Source organism: Globicephala melas, chromosome 1, assembly GCF_963455315.2.
Source record: "Globicephala melas chromosome 1, mGloMel1.2, whole genome shotgun sequence".
In the NCBI taxonomy this organism is placed as follows: domain Eukaryota; kingdom Metazoa; phylum Chordata; class Mammalia; order Artiodactyla; family Delphinidae; genus Globicephala; species Globicephala melas.
This window is the reverse complement of record NC_083314.1, coordinates 127731163-127744309: the sequence shown is the minus strand read 5'-3', so window position 1 is coordinate 127744309 and position 13147 is coordinate 127731163. Positions and strand designations below refer to the sequence as shown.

General features: G+C 34.3%; 1 protein-coding gene across 6 annotated transcripts in view; it reads left to right on the top strand.

The window, feature by feature from the left end:
* Positions 1-13147, top strand: part of LRRC7 (leucine rich repeat containing 7) — a 498913-nt gene that overhangs the window by 395043 nt on the left and 90723 nt on the right. For all 6 annotated transcript variants that reach the window (XM_060304379.1, XM_060304393.1, XM_030865914.2 and 3 more), the window contains 3 exons: positions 3931-4131; positions 11050-11161; positions 11374-11554. In XM_060304379.1, coding sequence (XP_060160362.1) covers positions 3931-4131; positions 11050-11161; positions 11374-11554 — 494 coding nt within the window. The remainder of the gene's footprint in view (positions 1-3930; positions 4132-11049; positions 11162-11373; positions 11555-13147) is intronic.

The following is a 13147-nucleotide window of genomic DNA, read 5'->3' as shown; positions in this document are numbered from 1 at the left end:
TACGAACATAACAGAATTATAAAATACTATACTTTCATTTTTTTAATTATAAAATATTATGATAACTTTATGTTTTAAAAATTGAAATTATCTTATTTAACTCAATAAAATTCACACTTTAGATTTACACTATTTCTTCCACAAGATTGTACAAATATATGCTGCACCTATACCAGAGAATAGCTCTGAGCCAAGTAACACTTGCGAAGCATAAGCTTTGGAGTTAGACCTGAGGTTGAATATGGGCATTGATTCCTGTAGCTGTATCACCTTCAAGTAACTTACACCATCTGAGCCCGTGTTTTCCTTCTGTAAAATGGTAACAGATGCTACAAATGGGTTGTGAAATTAAAATGAGATTTAATTATAATTAATTATAGATTTTAATTAATATTATTAATTATAACTATTTATTATTCATTTATAATTAAATCCATATGGTAAATAATAAAATAAGTATTGTTTATTATATAAATAACTAACAATAATTAGTTTTATATATTCTTATAAAACACTTCGCATGGTGCCTATCACATGGCAGATAATGAGTAAATGATAGTTATTGCTGCATACAAACTGAAAAAAATCCAGTTACAGGTATTATAGTTAGACATATATATAATAAAACTAGATTGCCAAAGACTCCAGATTCAAAAAATACATGAGAAGAATCTGATATTAGAAATAGTATCTAATCTCTGCATAGAAATTATACATTTTCAAGGGACTTCACATTTATTATCTCATTCGAGCTCTAGATTAACCCAAGATATTATCATTGCCATTTTACATGAGTAGAAACTGGACAGAAAGATTGTGGCTGATAGCTAGTTGGGGGTAAATCTGTGGCTTTAATTTGGGTCTTCTGACTCTAAGTCCAGTAAATTCTGCTAGTAGACTAGTGAATGGGAAGCAAGTAGCTTATTGTATAGGTGGAACAAATCCAAGTTTTATGAGACCTGAATTCAGCTTCCACAATTTGGAGAGGAGCCTCTTTAAGGAAAAGAATATAAAATAACCATGTAAATACATAAGCAGGGCCCCTCACAAGGCTTTGGAAAGAGCCCATGCAGGTGACAGACCCTAAAGCTTAAGCTTCATTAGCTTAATGGCAAATCCACTTTTATTTCTACATTTAAATATTTTTACAGAGATAAAGTGCCCAAATACATTCTCATGATGTGACCAAAATATAACATTAACTTCCTTATAATATAACCAAAAAATATTGGTACCATGGCCATTAGCAAATAGCCCTCTGTGTCAGAAGGGACACAGCATCTACAAAAATTAGATTACATTACTTGATGTATTTAATTCTAAGAAAGAACACGTCCCAGGGGGCTTCCCTGGTTGTGCAGTGGTTAAGAATCCACCTGCCAATGCACGGGACATGGGTTCGAGCCCTGGTCCGGGAAGATCCCACATGCCGCGGAGCAACTAAGCCCGTGCGCCACAACTACTGGGCCTGTGCTCTAGAGCCCGCGAGCCACAACTACTGAAGCCCATGCACCTAGGGCCCGTGCTCTGCCATGAGAGAAGCCACCGCAATGAGAAGCCCGCGCACCACAACGAACCCCCACTCACCGCAACTAGAGAAAGCCCATGTGCAGCAACCAAGACCCAACACAGCGAAAAATAAATAAATAAATAAATTTATAAAAAAAAAAAAAAAAGAACACGTCCCATTTTTTGCCTTTGATTCAATTTAGAAGTGTAGTTTTAATATTGAGGATTGTTTAAGGTGTGTAGAATTTTAATTTAAGGACCTATTTGAAAGTTATTTTTCATTCATATTAAAAATTAAAAGATGTTCTTAATTGGCATAATAGTCACACCATTCTACAATTTACATTTTTTAAATGTAGTTTTTTGACTTTTAAGTCCTTTGGTATCAAGGACTTTTAAACAAGTTCAACAATATAATTTTTAAACTTAGATCAAATTTGTGATTAATATTTCTAATACCAATTTAAACAGCAGATCCAAGAATGCATTCATCCCAATGGATTTTGTCTAGCATGGCTATCATTCTTTTTATGTTTATTTAAGAATGCATTATAAAGTACCCTGAGATATACTTATATTACACTCTAACAACTTATACTTTTGTTTTTTGGTAGTCTTTTTTCCTTGGGTTATATTTTTGTAGCTTTGTTTCTATATATTATTAACTTCATCCTATTTGTTTCAGCGTATTAAAGATTAAATTACATTTCAATGAGATTTACACTAACAAATTTATCTGGTTTTTCACCAGCTTCCCAAACATTTATTGGAAAAATAATTTTGTAACTTTAGTTCTGAAAGGAATGTTAAAAATCATCTAGTGAAGTCCAATCTCAGTATTTGACATGGACAGAGAGCCACAGGAAGATGAAATACTAGAATAACAAAGTTGGTGGATTTGCTAAAACTGCAGATGAGCAAAAGTGTTTGAATTCATATTTATAATCCTCAGATCTATATCACTATCATATTTTCTTACATCCCATGTGTTACATAGGTGTGGAGGGGGTGGGTATGTGTGTGCCCCACCCTCTTTCTCTTTTTATCTCTCATCCCCCTCTTTCTTCTTCCCCTTTCAGCTTCTCTTCCACCTCTGCCCTCCCCCAACGCACCCTCACATACACTTTCCCCAACACATACTCACCACGATCACATAAATCATTCCATTTTGTAAAGTTGGTTCTACTCAGATTCAAAAAGACATAACTATTGGAATAAACCAAGCCAAGTAAATATGCCCCTTATTTTTCCTCCCACTCCATTTTAATCAGCCTGGATAATTTGTATCTATTCCATTTTAAGTATATTTTAAGTACTCTGAAGGTGGGATATTCTGTATGGAATGTCTCATATTTTCTCTCTCTGAATTAAATGTGAAGAATAGTAATATATATATATATATATATTCCCTAAGTCAGATTGAGACACCAAAAATGAATTCAAGAATAGAAATAGGGCTTCCCTGGTGGCGCAGTGGTTGAGAGTCCGCCTGCCGATGCAGGGCACATGGGTTCGTGCCCCGGTCCGGGAAGATCCCACATGCCGCGGAGCCGCTGGGCCCGTGAGCCATGGCCGCTGAGCCTGCACGTCCGGAGCCTGTGCTCCGCAACGGGAGAGGCCACAACAGTGAGAAGCCCGCGTACCGCAAAAAAAAAAAAAAAAAAAAAAAGAATAGAAATAAGTCTCTGGATAAGTATAAGCCCAAATTTACATATTTACCTAGAATATCCTAGACAATGTTCTCAATTTTTTATTTCTCTTTATTGTAAGATGTAACCTATAAAGCATGATACTTTATTATGGTAAAAACTAAATATAAAAGCCTCCTTGAAGGATTTTTTTTTTTTAGTTATTAACAAGAATTAGCTACCCTACCTTTTGATGTAACATGCTAATTAACACAGAGCTGGTGCATATTTGATCAGATACTGTCAACTCCCCATTTCTTAATACATGATAACTCACTTGTAAATCTTTTGGGGTCTTCTCCCATCACCTGCATTGATATTCCAAAGATATTTTTAATGTCAAAATGATTCTTTTTAAATAATTAAGATAGGTAAGGGAACAGCCTCTAAAGTATAAAAGCAGCTGATAGTAACTTGATTAAATTTTTCAGAGATTACCAATCACTTAAGTGTTTGACCTACTGCTATTTCAACCATCTATAGAGTAGACCTAAACATAAGATATAATCCAAAAATTGTTTTTAATCTAGAAAGGTGGCCAGGGGTGGGGAGAAGTCCAGGAGGCAGAATGTGAAAAGAACACTATGTGTTCTACTCTACAACACAGTTTTTCAGCCAGCTCAACACTCACTATATTGCATTTGGTTATACTACTGCACATAAAATGGAGTAGTTTTGTGAACATGCTTGCTGAAGGTATTTTTATGTTAAATTTCTTTTTACAAACTTCTAGGTTGAAATAAACCTAAAACGATATCCAACTCCTTACCCAGAGGATTTAAAGAATATGGTAAAATCTGTTCAAAATCTGGTGGGTAAGCCAAGCCATGGAGTGCGTGTTGAGAATTCAAATCCAACTGCTAACACGGAGCAAACTGTGAAAGAAAAATACGAACACAAGTGGCCTGTAGCCCCAAAGGAGATTACAGTGGAGGTATTTCAAGGTTATTGGTAATTGCCAGTGTGGTTTGGATTTTTTGGAATTACTAAATGATATGTTTTTTTAACTGAACAGATCTTCCTTGATAAGTGCATTTTTTCCTAATGTATAAATGAGTCTCTCTACTCTTCCAAACTATGAGGGTTGCATTTAATAAATGCACCTTCATGGCGTAAAATCATTAATACAGCTCCAAAAGTTCCAATACACACAGAAGGAATAATTCGCTCACCAAGTTAGGCCTGGCCAGTAAGTGCATTAAACATTTTCTTGATATTCCTTTGACTACCCCAAACTTTTATTGTATGAGTCATTAGAAAAACCTAAATGAAGTTTTATTATTATTATGCAAATATCAGTAAAATTCTTGATCAGATTTAGAGCCAATTTTTAAAAATGTTTTTGTGTTTGGGTTACACCCTTTATAGGAAACACTACTATATAAAAAGGGGCAATAACTTTGAAATTTAGCTTTACAGAATCTAATATGAAGCTTAGTTTCTATATTTTAGAATGAATTAGATATTTATCCTTATCAATTTGTGTGGTCTGAAAAGAATTCAACTACATTTATGCCACCTCTGTACTATTTCATCTACTCTTCAGCTAATTTGGTTATCATCTTTTAATCTTCATTAGAAACATAATTGATATGAGTACATCTAGAAGTTCCTATACCTACTGCTCAAAAATCTAGGTTGACAAAACTCTTTTACAAATCTGCGTTCAAAGCATCAGTTTTTTGCATTAAACACCAACTGTATATTTAGCACTGTGCTAAACACTGTGAGAGAGAGTAAAGAAATATGAAATGTGTGAATAGTCTCCAAATAATTGAGAGCCTAGCCAGGTAAACTTAACACAGATGAAGCCATTAGAGAATGTATTATATAAAACATGATAACATCCTTGGTTGTGTGATGGAGAATATAATACTCTAAGAAAATGGAGTGATAAGCAGTCACTGCCAATCACTTTAAAAGTTATGTGAAATGCTTAAGATTGAACTGCATATTAAAGATTAGGTGATTCTTTTAAAGTCAAAAAGAGAAGAAGGCATTCTAGGCGAAGAGAAAAGAAAGCTTAAGCAAAAATAAGCGTGGTGTGCATATCTGCCAGTGGAAGTACAAGCCTGACCCAAAAGAGAGGAATATAGCTGGATATCTAGGGAAGAAAATTTAAGTAAATATTTATTTTCATTGCTTTTTTCATTTTGCTTATAAAACTCATATTATTGTACTTTTTCATCTCTAAAACATTACAGATATACTATAGCAAAGCAACATACTTTTCTTTTATCTCTAAGATACTGCAATAATATAAAAAGGAGGAAAACTAACATTTAGTGGGTACACCCTAAATACACATACACTTTATATTTATATCTCATGTCATCACAGTTTAACATCAAGATGACTGTAAGGTCATGATAACCCACAAACTGAATAACTACTGCAAAATACGTAGATCCTAAAATTGCTTAATACAGGGATGGGAGAGATGAGACAAAGAAAAGATGGCTTTGGTCATGAATTTAATAATATCTCAATAGTAAAAAAAATCTTAAAATTGTCCCACAAGCACTTCAAACTTAACAAATCCAAATTAATTTTAATGTTTCCTCCTCAAACCTCCTTCTGCTTCAGTATAATTGGTCTTGATCTCAGCTGGCACCATTATCTACCGGTTCACTCAAGCTAGAAATTTGGGAGGCATCTTGATTTCTTCTTCCTTTTTGCTTCCCACTCCCTGCCCCTTCCAATCACTAACTCCTATACATTTTCATCTAGTGTATCTCCTCTATCTCTTCAGGTCCTCAACTCTGTCCTGCATTTCTGTAAAAACTGTCAATTTCTTGGCTTACCTTGTCCCAAGCCCCCCATTGCCTTGCTAATGATCTTTTTAAACACACATCTAATCTTGTCCTCCTTAAAAAAAACACTATAGTGACTTTGTATTGCCTATCTAATCTTCTTAATTTGCTAAAGTAGCCAAGCTAAGTAAGATTGAAGCTCAACTTTCAGCTTCATATTTATTTCTATGATTCGCCCCACTCTTTCTTAGTTTTCTTCATCTACTAGCCTTTTCCACTTGAATAGAAATTTCACTGATAATATCAATATTTTTTCTAAAATTGAGATGTTAGATCTTCTATGCCCAACTTTTAGCCATCCTAGGGCTAGGAGATGTCCTTTTCTGTATCATCCTTCCTTCTCATTACTGCATCCAAATTAAGGGGCCCTAATTCTATTCTACTTCCAGATATAATAAATACAAATAACTAAGTGTCTAGCTGATCAGTGTATACTATGCATTTTTATTATATGTTTTACCTGTGCCTGCCATTTTTGGGTCATCATTATTTAGATCATGCTACCAAGAAGGTGAAAGAGGGTGTCACACACTGTATGACATATTTATCCATGTTGTTAAATATGGAAAACCAAGAAAAAACAAACAGAGGTAAGCAGAAGCAAAAGCAGAAAACAGAAAGAAGAAGCAAGGTAAATAGGTTACAAATGCAGCAGAGAAAGAGGGAAAAGGAAAGATATATCATTTATTGATCACTTTCTATTTGCAACCCTATGCCAAGAGTTTTAACATAGAGAATATGGCCAAGAGGGCCATAAGAACAAGGAGGTCAGAGAGATATGAAGGTTCTCCTCTGCTCCCATTTTCCTTCATACATGCCTTGTGGAGATTACATTTGTTTTTCCCCCAGTATCAGTCCATTTGGATGGCTATAACAGAAAACCATAGACTGGGTGACTTAGAAACAGTTTTTAAGGAGCCAGATTTTATTTATATGTAAAAATCAAAGCCTATGAGACTTAAAATCAAAATTTCAAAGGCTCAAAAGTATCAGGGGTTAATATACAGTGATAGCCAAGAAATACCTAACAGTTCCAATTATTATTGTTAGGTCTGAACAACTTAGTAAATACTTATGCCCCACTTAGTGGTTATTTGAAAAAAACAATACACATAAATTGAAAGAGAAAATAATAGTTTTAGTTCATTCTTAAATAACCAAAACTACTTACTCATGGAATGTGTGCACCTGTTGGACACCACCTACCTTCTCAAACCTTGGAATCATATTGGGTACTACAACTCTAATTTCTGTTTCACATTGATTTTCCAGTGGCACTTGATTATTTTTTATCACAGCAACCACCAAAAACCCAGATTCACACAGACTATTAATCAAAAGAAGTGTGCAATCTAATGTTGAAACTGAGAGCTACCTCAAGGTAGCAGTTCTCACAGTATCTGACTGATGTCAAGTATTGCTTTTTTCCCCTCAAATATTTAAAGTAACTCATGTGTCCCTGTGAATTAGCAACAGCACTGTGAGTGCCTCAAGAGCACAGTTTTCAGAATGGGGGAAAGGAACAGGGGAAAGTGTAGAAGACATGAATTCAAAGTTTGACTCCACCTTGTTACCAATTGTATGACCTTGACAAGTCACTGAAACCTTTCTGAGCCTTGGTTTCTTATCTTTAAAAATACAGATAATAATAACAGTCTTTCAGAGATTTTGCGGAGATGAAATCAGATGAAAATATTTATAACAGTTCTGAGCACAGATCGTGGCACAGAGGAAAGCTGCAGTAAATGACCATTCCTTTCCCATCCACAAGAGCGGGAGACCCTGCCACATTCTCCTTTAATACTTCTGTGAGTCGGTAGCTTGCATTAACCACTTTCATAAAGGAAGGCACTTTTCCATTTCTTAGGAGACTCAGTCCAATTTCTCTCTGTAGAGGAATCACATCTTTCTCCAGGAAAAAGAGAATAGTCAATTACCCTTGAAAGTTTCCTTAAATGCTTTTATTAATGCGTTTATTTATTTTGACTCGAAAGCTCAGGCATAAGCTTTCTTCCCCCTTTGAATTCTACCTTAGGCTTTAGGCTCCCTTTCACTACAGCAGTATCAGCCAAGATTTAGTTTGACCAGTGGAAGGGCAATGGGGTTAAAAAAAAAAAATTTTTTTACCTTTTCTTTCCCCTCAATCTCTGTCCCCTCACCAGAAAAAAATATGGCTCAATTTACTTATAATGGGAACTCCACTAAATTTGATTCCCTACTAGTAACTTCCACTATCTTCACCCAAAGAAGTAGTCCCAAAAGCTTCACCCACTTTTCCAACATGAACTTGATTCTTCCAGCTATTTATAAAAGACTTTATAGAGGCAAAGCCAATTATTAATTTCCTTTGTTGGATAGTTAACTTTCTTATGTGAAGCCCATTTGAGAAGTGAGCTTTTCTTAGGATAGACAATATAGCATATACAGTATCCCATAGAAGACCTTCAAGAAGAACAGATTCCAGTTCAAATCCCAGCTCTACCACCTATTAAGCTTGTGACTTGGAATTATTTGCTTACCTCTCTGAACTTCCATTTCTTTACTTGTAAAACAAAGGTGATAATAATAAACAACTTAAAATAATAAATAACAATAAAAATAAGATTATCATTTAAATAATCAACAGGGATAAAATATAGTGTTTAGCATAGTAACACAATAGTAGACAGGTAATAGATTTTTCTTAACTGATGACCACCATCATCATCATCATCATCATTATTTTGCTCATAAAGATAAGAGAGTCTAACTGGGTCAGTGTAAATCCATTACTCTTGCTTCAGTAGTAGTCCTCTACCTAGGTGGAGGGCCACAGAATTCTAGAGAAGAGATGCAAGTTCATGATTAGCTGATATCATTCTTCCCAGTCATGAGGGCTCTTTTTTGATTCAAAATAGAAATTCTTGAGCAGCGTCAGAGACTAGAATTTAAGTCAAACTATAGCTGCCATGCAGAGCTCCAGTCACAATTGTGAGATACAAGTGTAAATGTTTGATCTATACATAAAAGATAAATTGAGTACCGAATGTGTAAGGCATAAGGGGAAAAAAAAGTAGTGAAATCCTTAACTATATTTACATTTCTGTGCTTATACAACTATTTTGTTTATTTGTTTTTGACTAAAACAAAATGCTTATACTTCTATATTAAAATGTCATAAGAATATTTCCTTTTTAAAATATTATTTCAACAAATAAGTTATATTGATATTTACAGAATGTTAGTATTAGAAAGAAATTTGCACTAATTCTTATTATCTATTATCCTCATTTTATTGATAAATTGAATAAGATCCAGAGAGTTACAGTGACTTGCTCGAGGCAACCTGATTAATAAGTGGTAAAGCAGGAATAAAACAGAAATATGCCACTTTGTAACTGAAAAATTTTTGAAAGTCTTAACATATTTTATGCCTTTCATAGTACCATTTCTCAGACTTGCATCTGCTTCTACTTAATACATGTCTCTAAAGATGTGTGAAGGCTTTTACTCTATTCTCTCAACTCAAAACTATATCCAAAGTCTCTTATGCTAAACTTTTGAAATAATTTTCAAAATCCATGAAAACACAGATTTTCCTATTCATCTCCAGAATTTCCATCAATCCCATTCCCTTTTCCATTCCTCTTCAAATATATACAATACTGCATGTTAAGTCTCTAATATGCTCAAGCTGAGCTAACCAGGAGGCGGCAATGTAAGGGATAATCATCCGACTAGAGCCCAAAGGAATCCTACCTCCATGCTGGATCTTTGTCTACTTATCTATGTAAGCCTGGGCCTCACTGAGTCTCAGAATCCACCTCTAGGAAATGAAAGGATTGGACTAGATGATCGTCCAGTCTTCTCCCACTGAAATATTATTTTTTTAAAAAAGTGTCAGATATACCCAGGTTTGCGGTGGCGGGCGGGGGTAAGCAAAATGTATAGTAAGAGTTTCTATCTGATATTACCAACCAATTAGTTATAAAGTAGGAACCATTTCATTATTATATTTTGTCCTCAAGTGTATTCTTTCTCCAGTTTAACAAAATACTTCTAAATGTATTACATTAATGTTCAAACAAACAAGTACTAATGAATGAAAAAAACTGAAAATTCTTCTTTAAATTCAAATTGAGCTTAAGGGGAAAAGACAGAAAGATAACTGCTGTGCACAAATTTATATCACTACTTACTCCTGAGTGTAAATAAGCCATTTTTATATCTAGAAGGAAGTGAGAATTTTGCTTTTCCTAATGTCCTCCCACTACCTGGTTAACCGGGAATAATAATTTGAATTACAGAAGTTTAAAATTCATCGGTTTTTTTAAATATGTTTATTTGTCATAAAGTTATATTCTTATACCAATGTTGCTCATTATACTGAGTGAAAGGATGTAGAGTGAAGATTTAGCGGGCTAGATTGATCATGAGAAAACTAGAAACCTTTGGAAGAAGGCATGGTAAAACTAAAGAAACTGAGAAGATCACTTGGGAAACAGTAGGAATTAAGAGGGAGATTGACAGTAAAAGCAGTATTTATAGGGCCCAATTGTGCATTAACTTTGTTAATATTTGAAAAAAAACCTAGTTGGTCAGTAATATATTCCTCTTAGAACTCTTAAAAGAGTTCATTCCTTAGAACTCTTACATGTTTATATGTTATAGATTATGTATTGTATTACTTATATATGACTTATTATAATTCAGTCCTGTTTTATGAGTTATATCTATCTCCCTAACTAGACTGTAAACTCCCCCAGGGCATTGGTGGCATTTTGTCTTTCTTTGGAAACTCCACAGTTCTTTGCACAGTGCCAGGCATAAAAACAGCTTTCAAAAAATGTCTGATGAATAAGTGGACTCATTTAAATTAGAAAAACAAAACATTTTAGTGCTTACCTCAGAGATACATATGATTCACTTCTCCTAGTGCGCCACGGTGAATTAAATTCTGGAGTCCCATCTTGTATCTGAGCCAAATAAAGATATTGCCATCTTGGTTAACCAATGCTTAAATGTTTACTTTCCTTGTCCTGTATTATTATATCTCTCAGGATTCTTTTGTTCATCCAGCTAATGAAATGAGGATTGGGGAACTTCACCCTTCATTAGCTGAGACCCCTCTGTACCCACCCAAACTTGTTCTGCTAGGGAAGGACAAAAAAGGTAACATTGTGAACCTGATGTGGAAAATATGCCACAAATGCATGTGCATGATGAATCACCAGTTGTAAATTATGATATACCATAGTCTATAGAAATATTTTATAAATATGTATCTCTAACATTCATTGGTATGCTGTTTTTCATACTTGCCTTTCTGTGTTTATACTTGTCAATGTTCACAGCATTATAATAATTTCCTGTTTACATTTCAGAATCAACAGATGAGTCTGAAGTTGACAAAACTCACTGTCTGAATAACAGTGTTTCCTCAGGCACTTACTCAGACTACTCGCCTTCCCAGGCTTCCTCAGGATCCTCTAACACCCGGGTTAAAGTGGGGTCCTTGCAGACAACAGCTAAAGAGGCAGTACATAATTCTTTGTGGGGTAACAGGTGTGTTTAGAATTCCCTCTTTTCTGTCCCCAAATGCTTATTTTCAGCAACATTTTAAAAAAATGGAATCTTCTTAATTTGGGGATTGTATTTAGCACATGAGTGGCATAGAAGACAGAGGGGCAGGTAAGCAAATGTAGTCCCCCTGGGATTTCCAAGAGTGGATAAATCCATTTTACACAGCAAAACCATTGTTTACGGAGTGAGGGTAGTACATTAACAGGTTGAGATGATAGAACCCAAAAAATTTTTAATCGAAAATCAAAAATTGTGTTTGCCTCAGTACATAATTGTGACACATTTGGGCATTCACCATCCAAAATGGTGTTATGAATTAAAGAAAGATTCATGGAAAGCACTAATGTGCCAAGTACAGAGTAAACATTCAATAAATTTTTCATCAGCATCTTCATCATCATCATTTTATCACCACCTGGAAAAGTTAGAATGTAAGTAAAAGTATTTAATCCTTCCAAAATGGCTCCTACTCTATATTACTTCCATTTTACAGATATATTAAAATCAAAAGCTATGGAGGTCAATAAAGTGACTCAATGAAGTAGCATTTACCCAGTGCTGATTCCCTTGTTTTGTAACATGTTGTTTTGTAACATGTTGTAACAAATAGCAAATAAAAATTTTCATATGATATAGGTAGTCAATGACTTTCACTCAGATTTTACTGCTAATGTCAATACTGTTAACAATATATTCTTTGGTAATTGATGAATAACTATTTCTACTCATTGATGCCCATGATAAAAATCTTAACTCTTTCAGTTTCTAAATTTATTATTTGTTATATAAGCTGAGACTGATTTAGGTACTTTTGGAAGATGCCTTCTAAATGCACTTTTTTTCAATTAGCAAAAGCCCTTAAAAATCTTTAATAAAAGATATATAATTCAATATCATTAGTGTGCAAATGGTTTAGAATAAACTTAGAAAAATGAGCATCTTGTAGAGATACTGTGGTCACCAGAATAAACATGCCAATGACCAGAACTCACAATTTAATTTAATTATTTAATTTAATTTAATTTACATTCTAGAAAAAGATATGTGAATGCATACACTATACAATGGATTTAATGTCTTCTAATACCTGGCCCTCAAATATGTTATTTGAAGACAACTTGGGTTCATTAGATATAAGAAGCATTGATAAGAAATGTACTCTCAACTAATAGTTTGGAAATGTACTGAATCAGAAATTCATGGGGACCAGGAATCAGGTAGCTCTAATTATCAGACAGGTTTCAGGACCATTACTAAAAATATCTATATTTCTTTCATTCACTCATTTATTCATTCATTCATTCATTCAACAAATATGTACTTAGTACCTACTATGTGCCATGCACTATGCTAAGCCTGAAGAGAAAAAAACCTCTGCCCTCATGAGTTTACATTCTAGCAGAGGACACAAGACATATAACAGGTAAGTAGACTGTGCATATTAGAAGGTAATGATAACTGAGAAGAAATAAAATGTAGAGCAGGGTAAAGGGGTGACTCTTTTTGGACATGGAATAATAATGCTATCGTTAATCATAATTGAGATGTGGATGAATGATCAGTTGAACAAAGGAT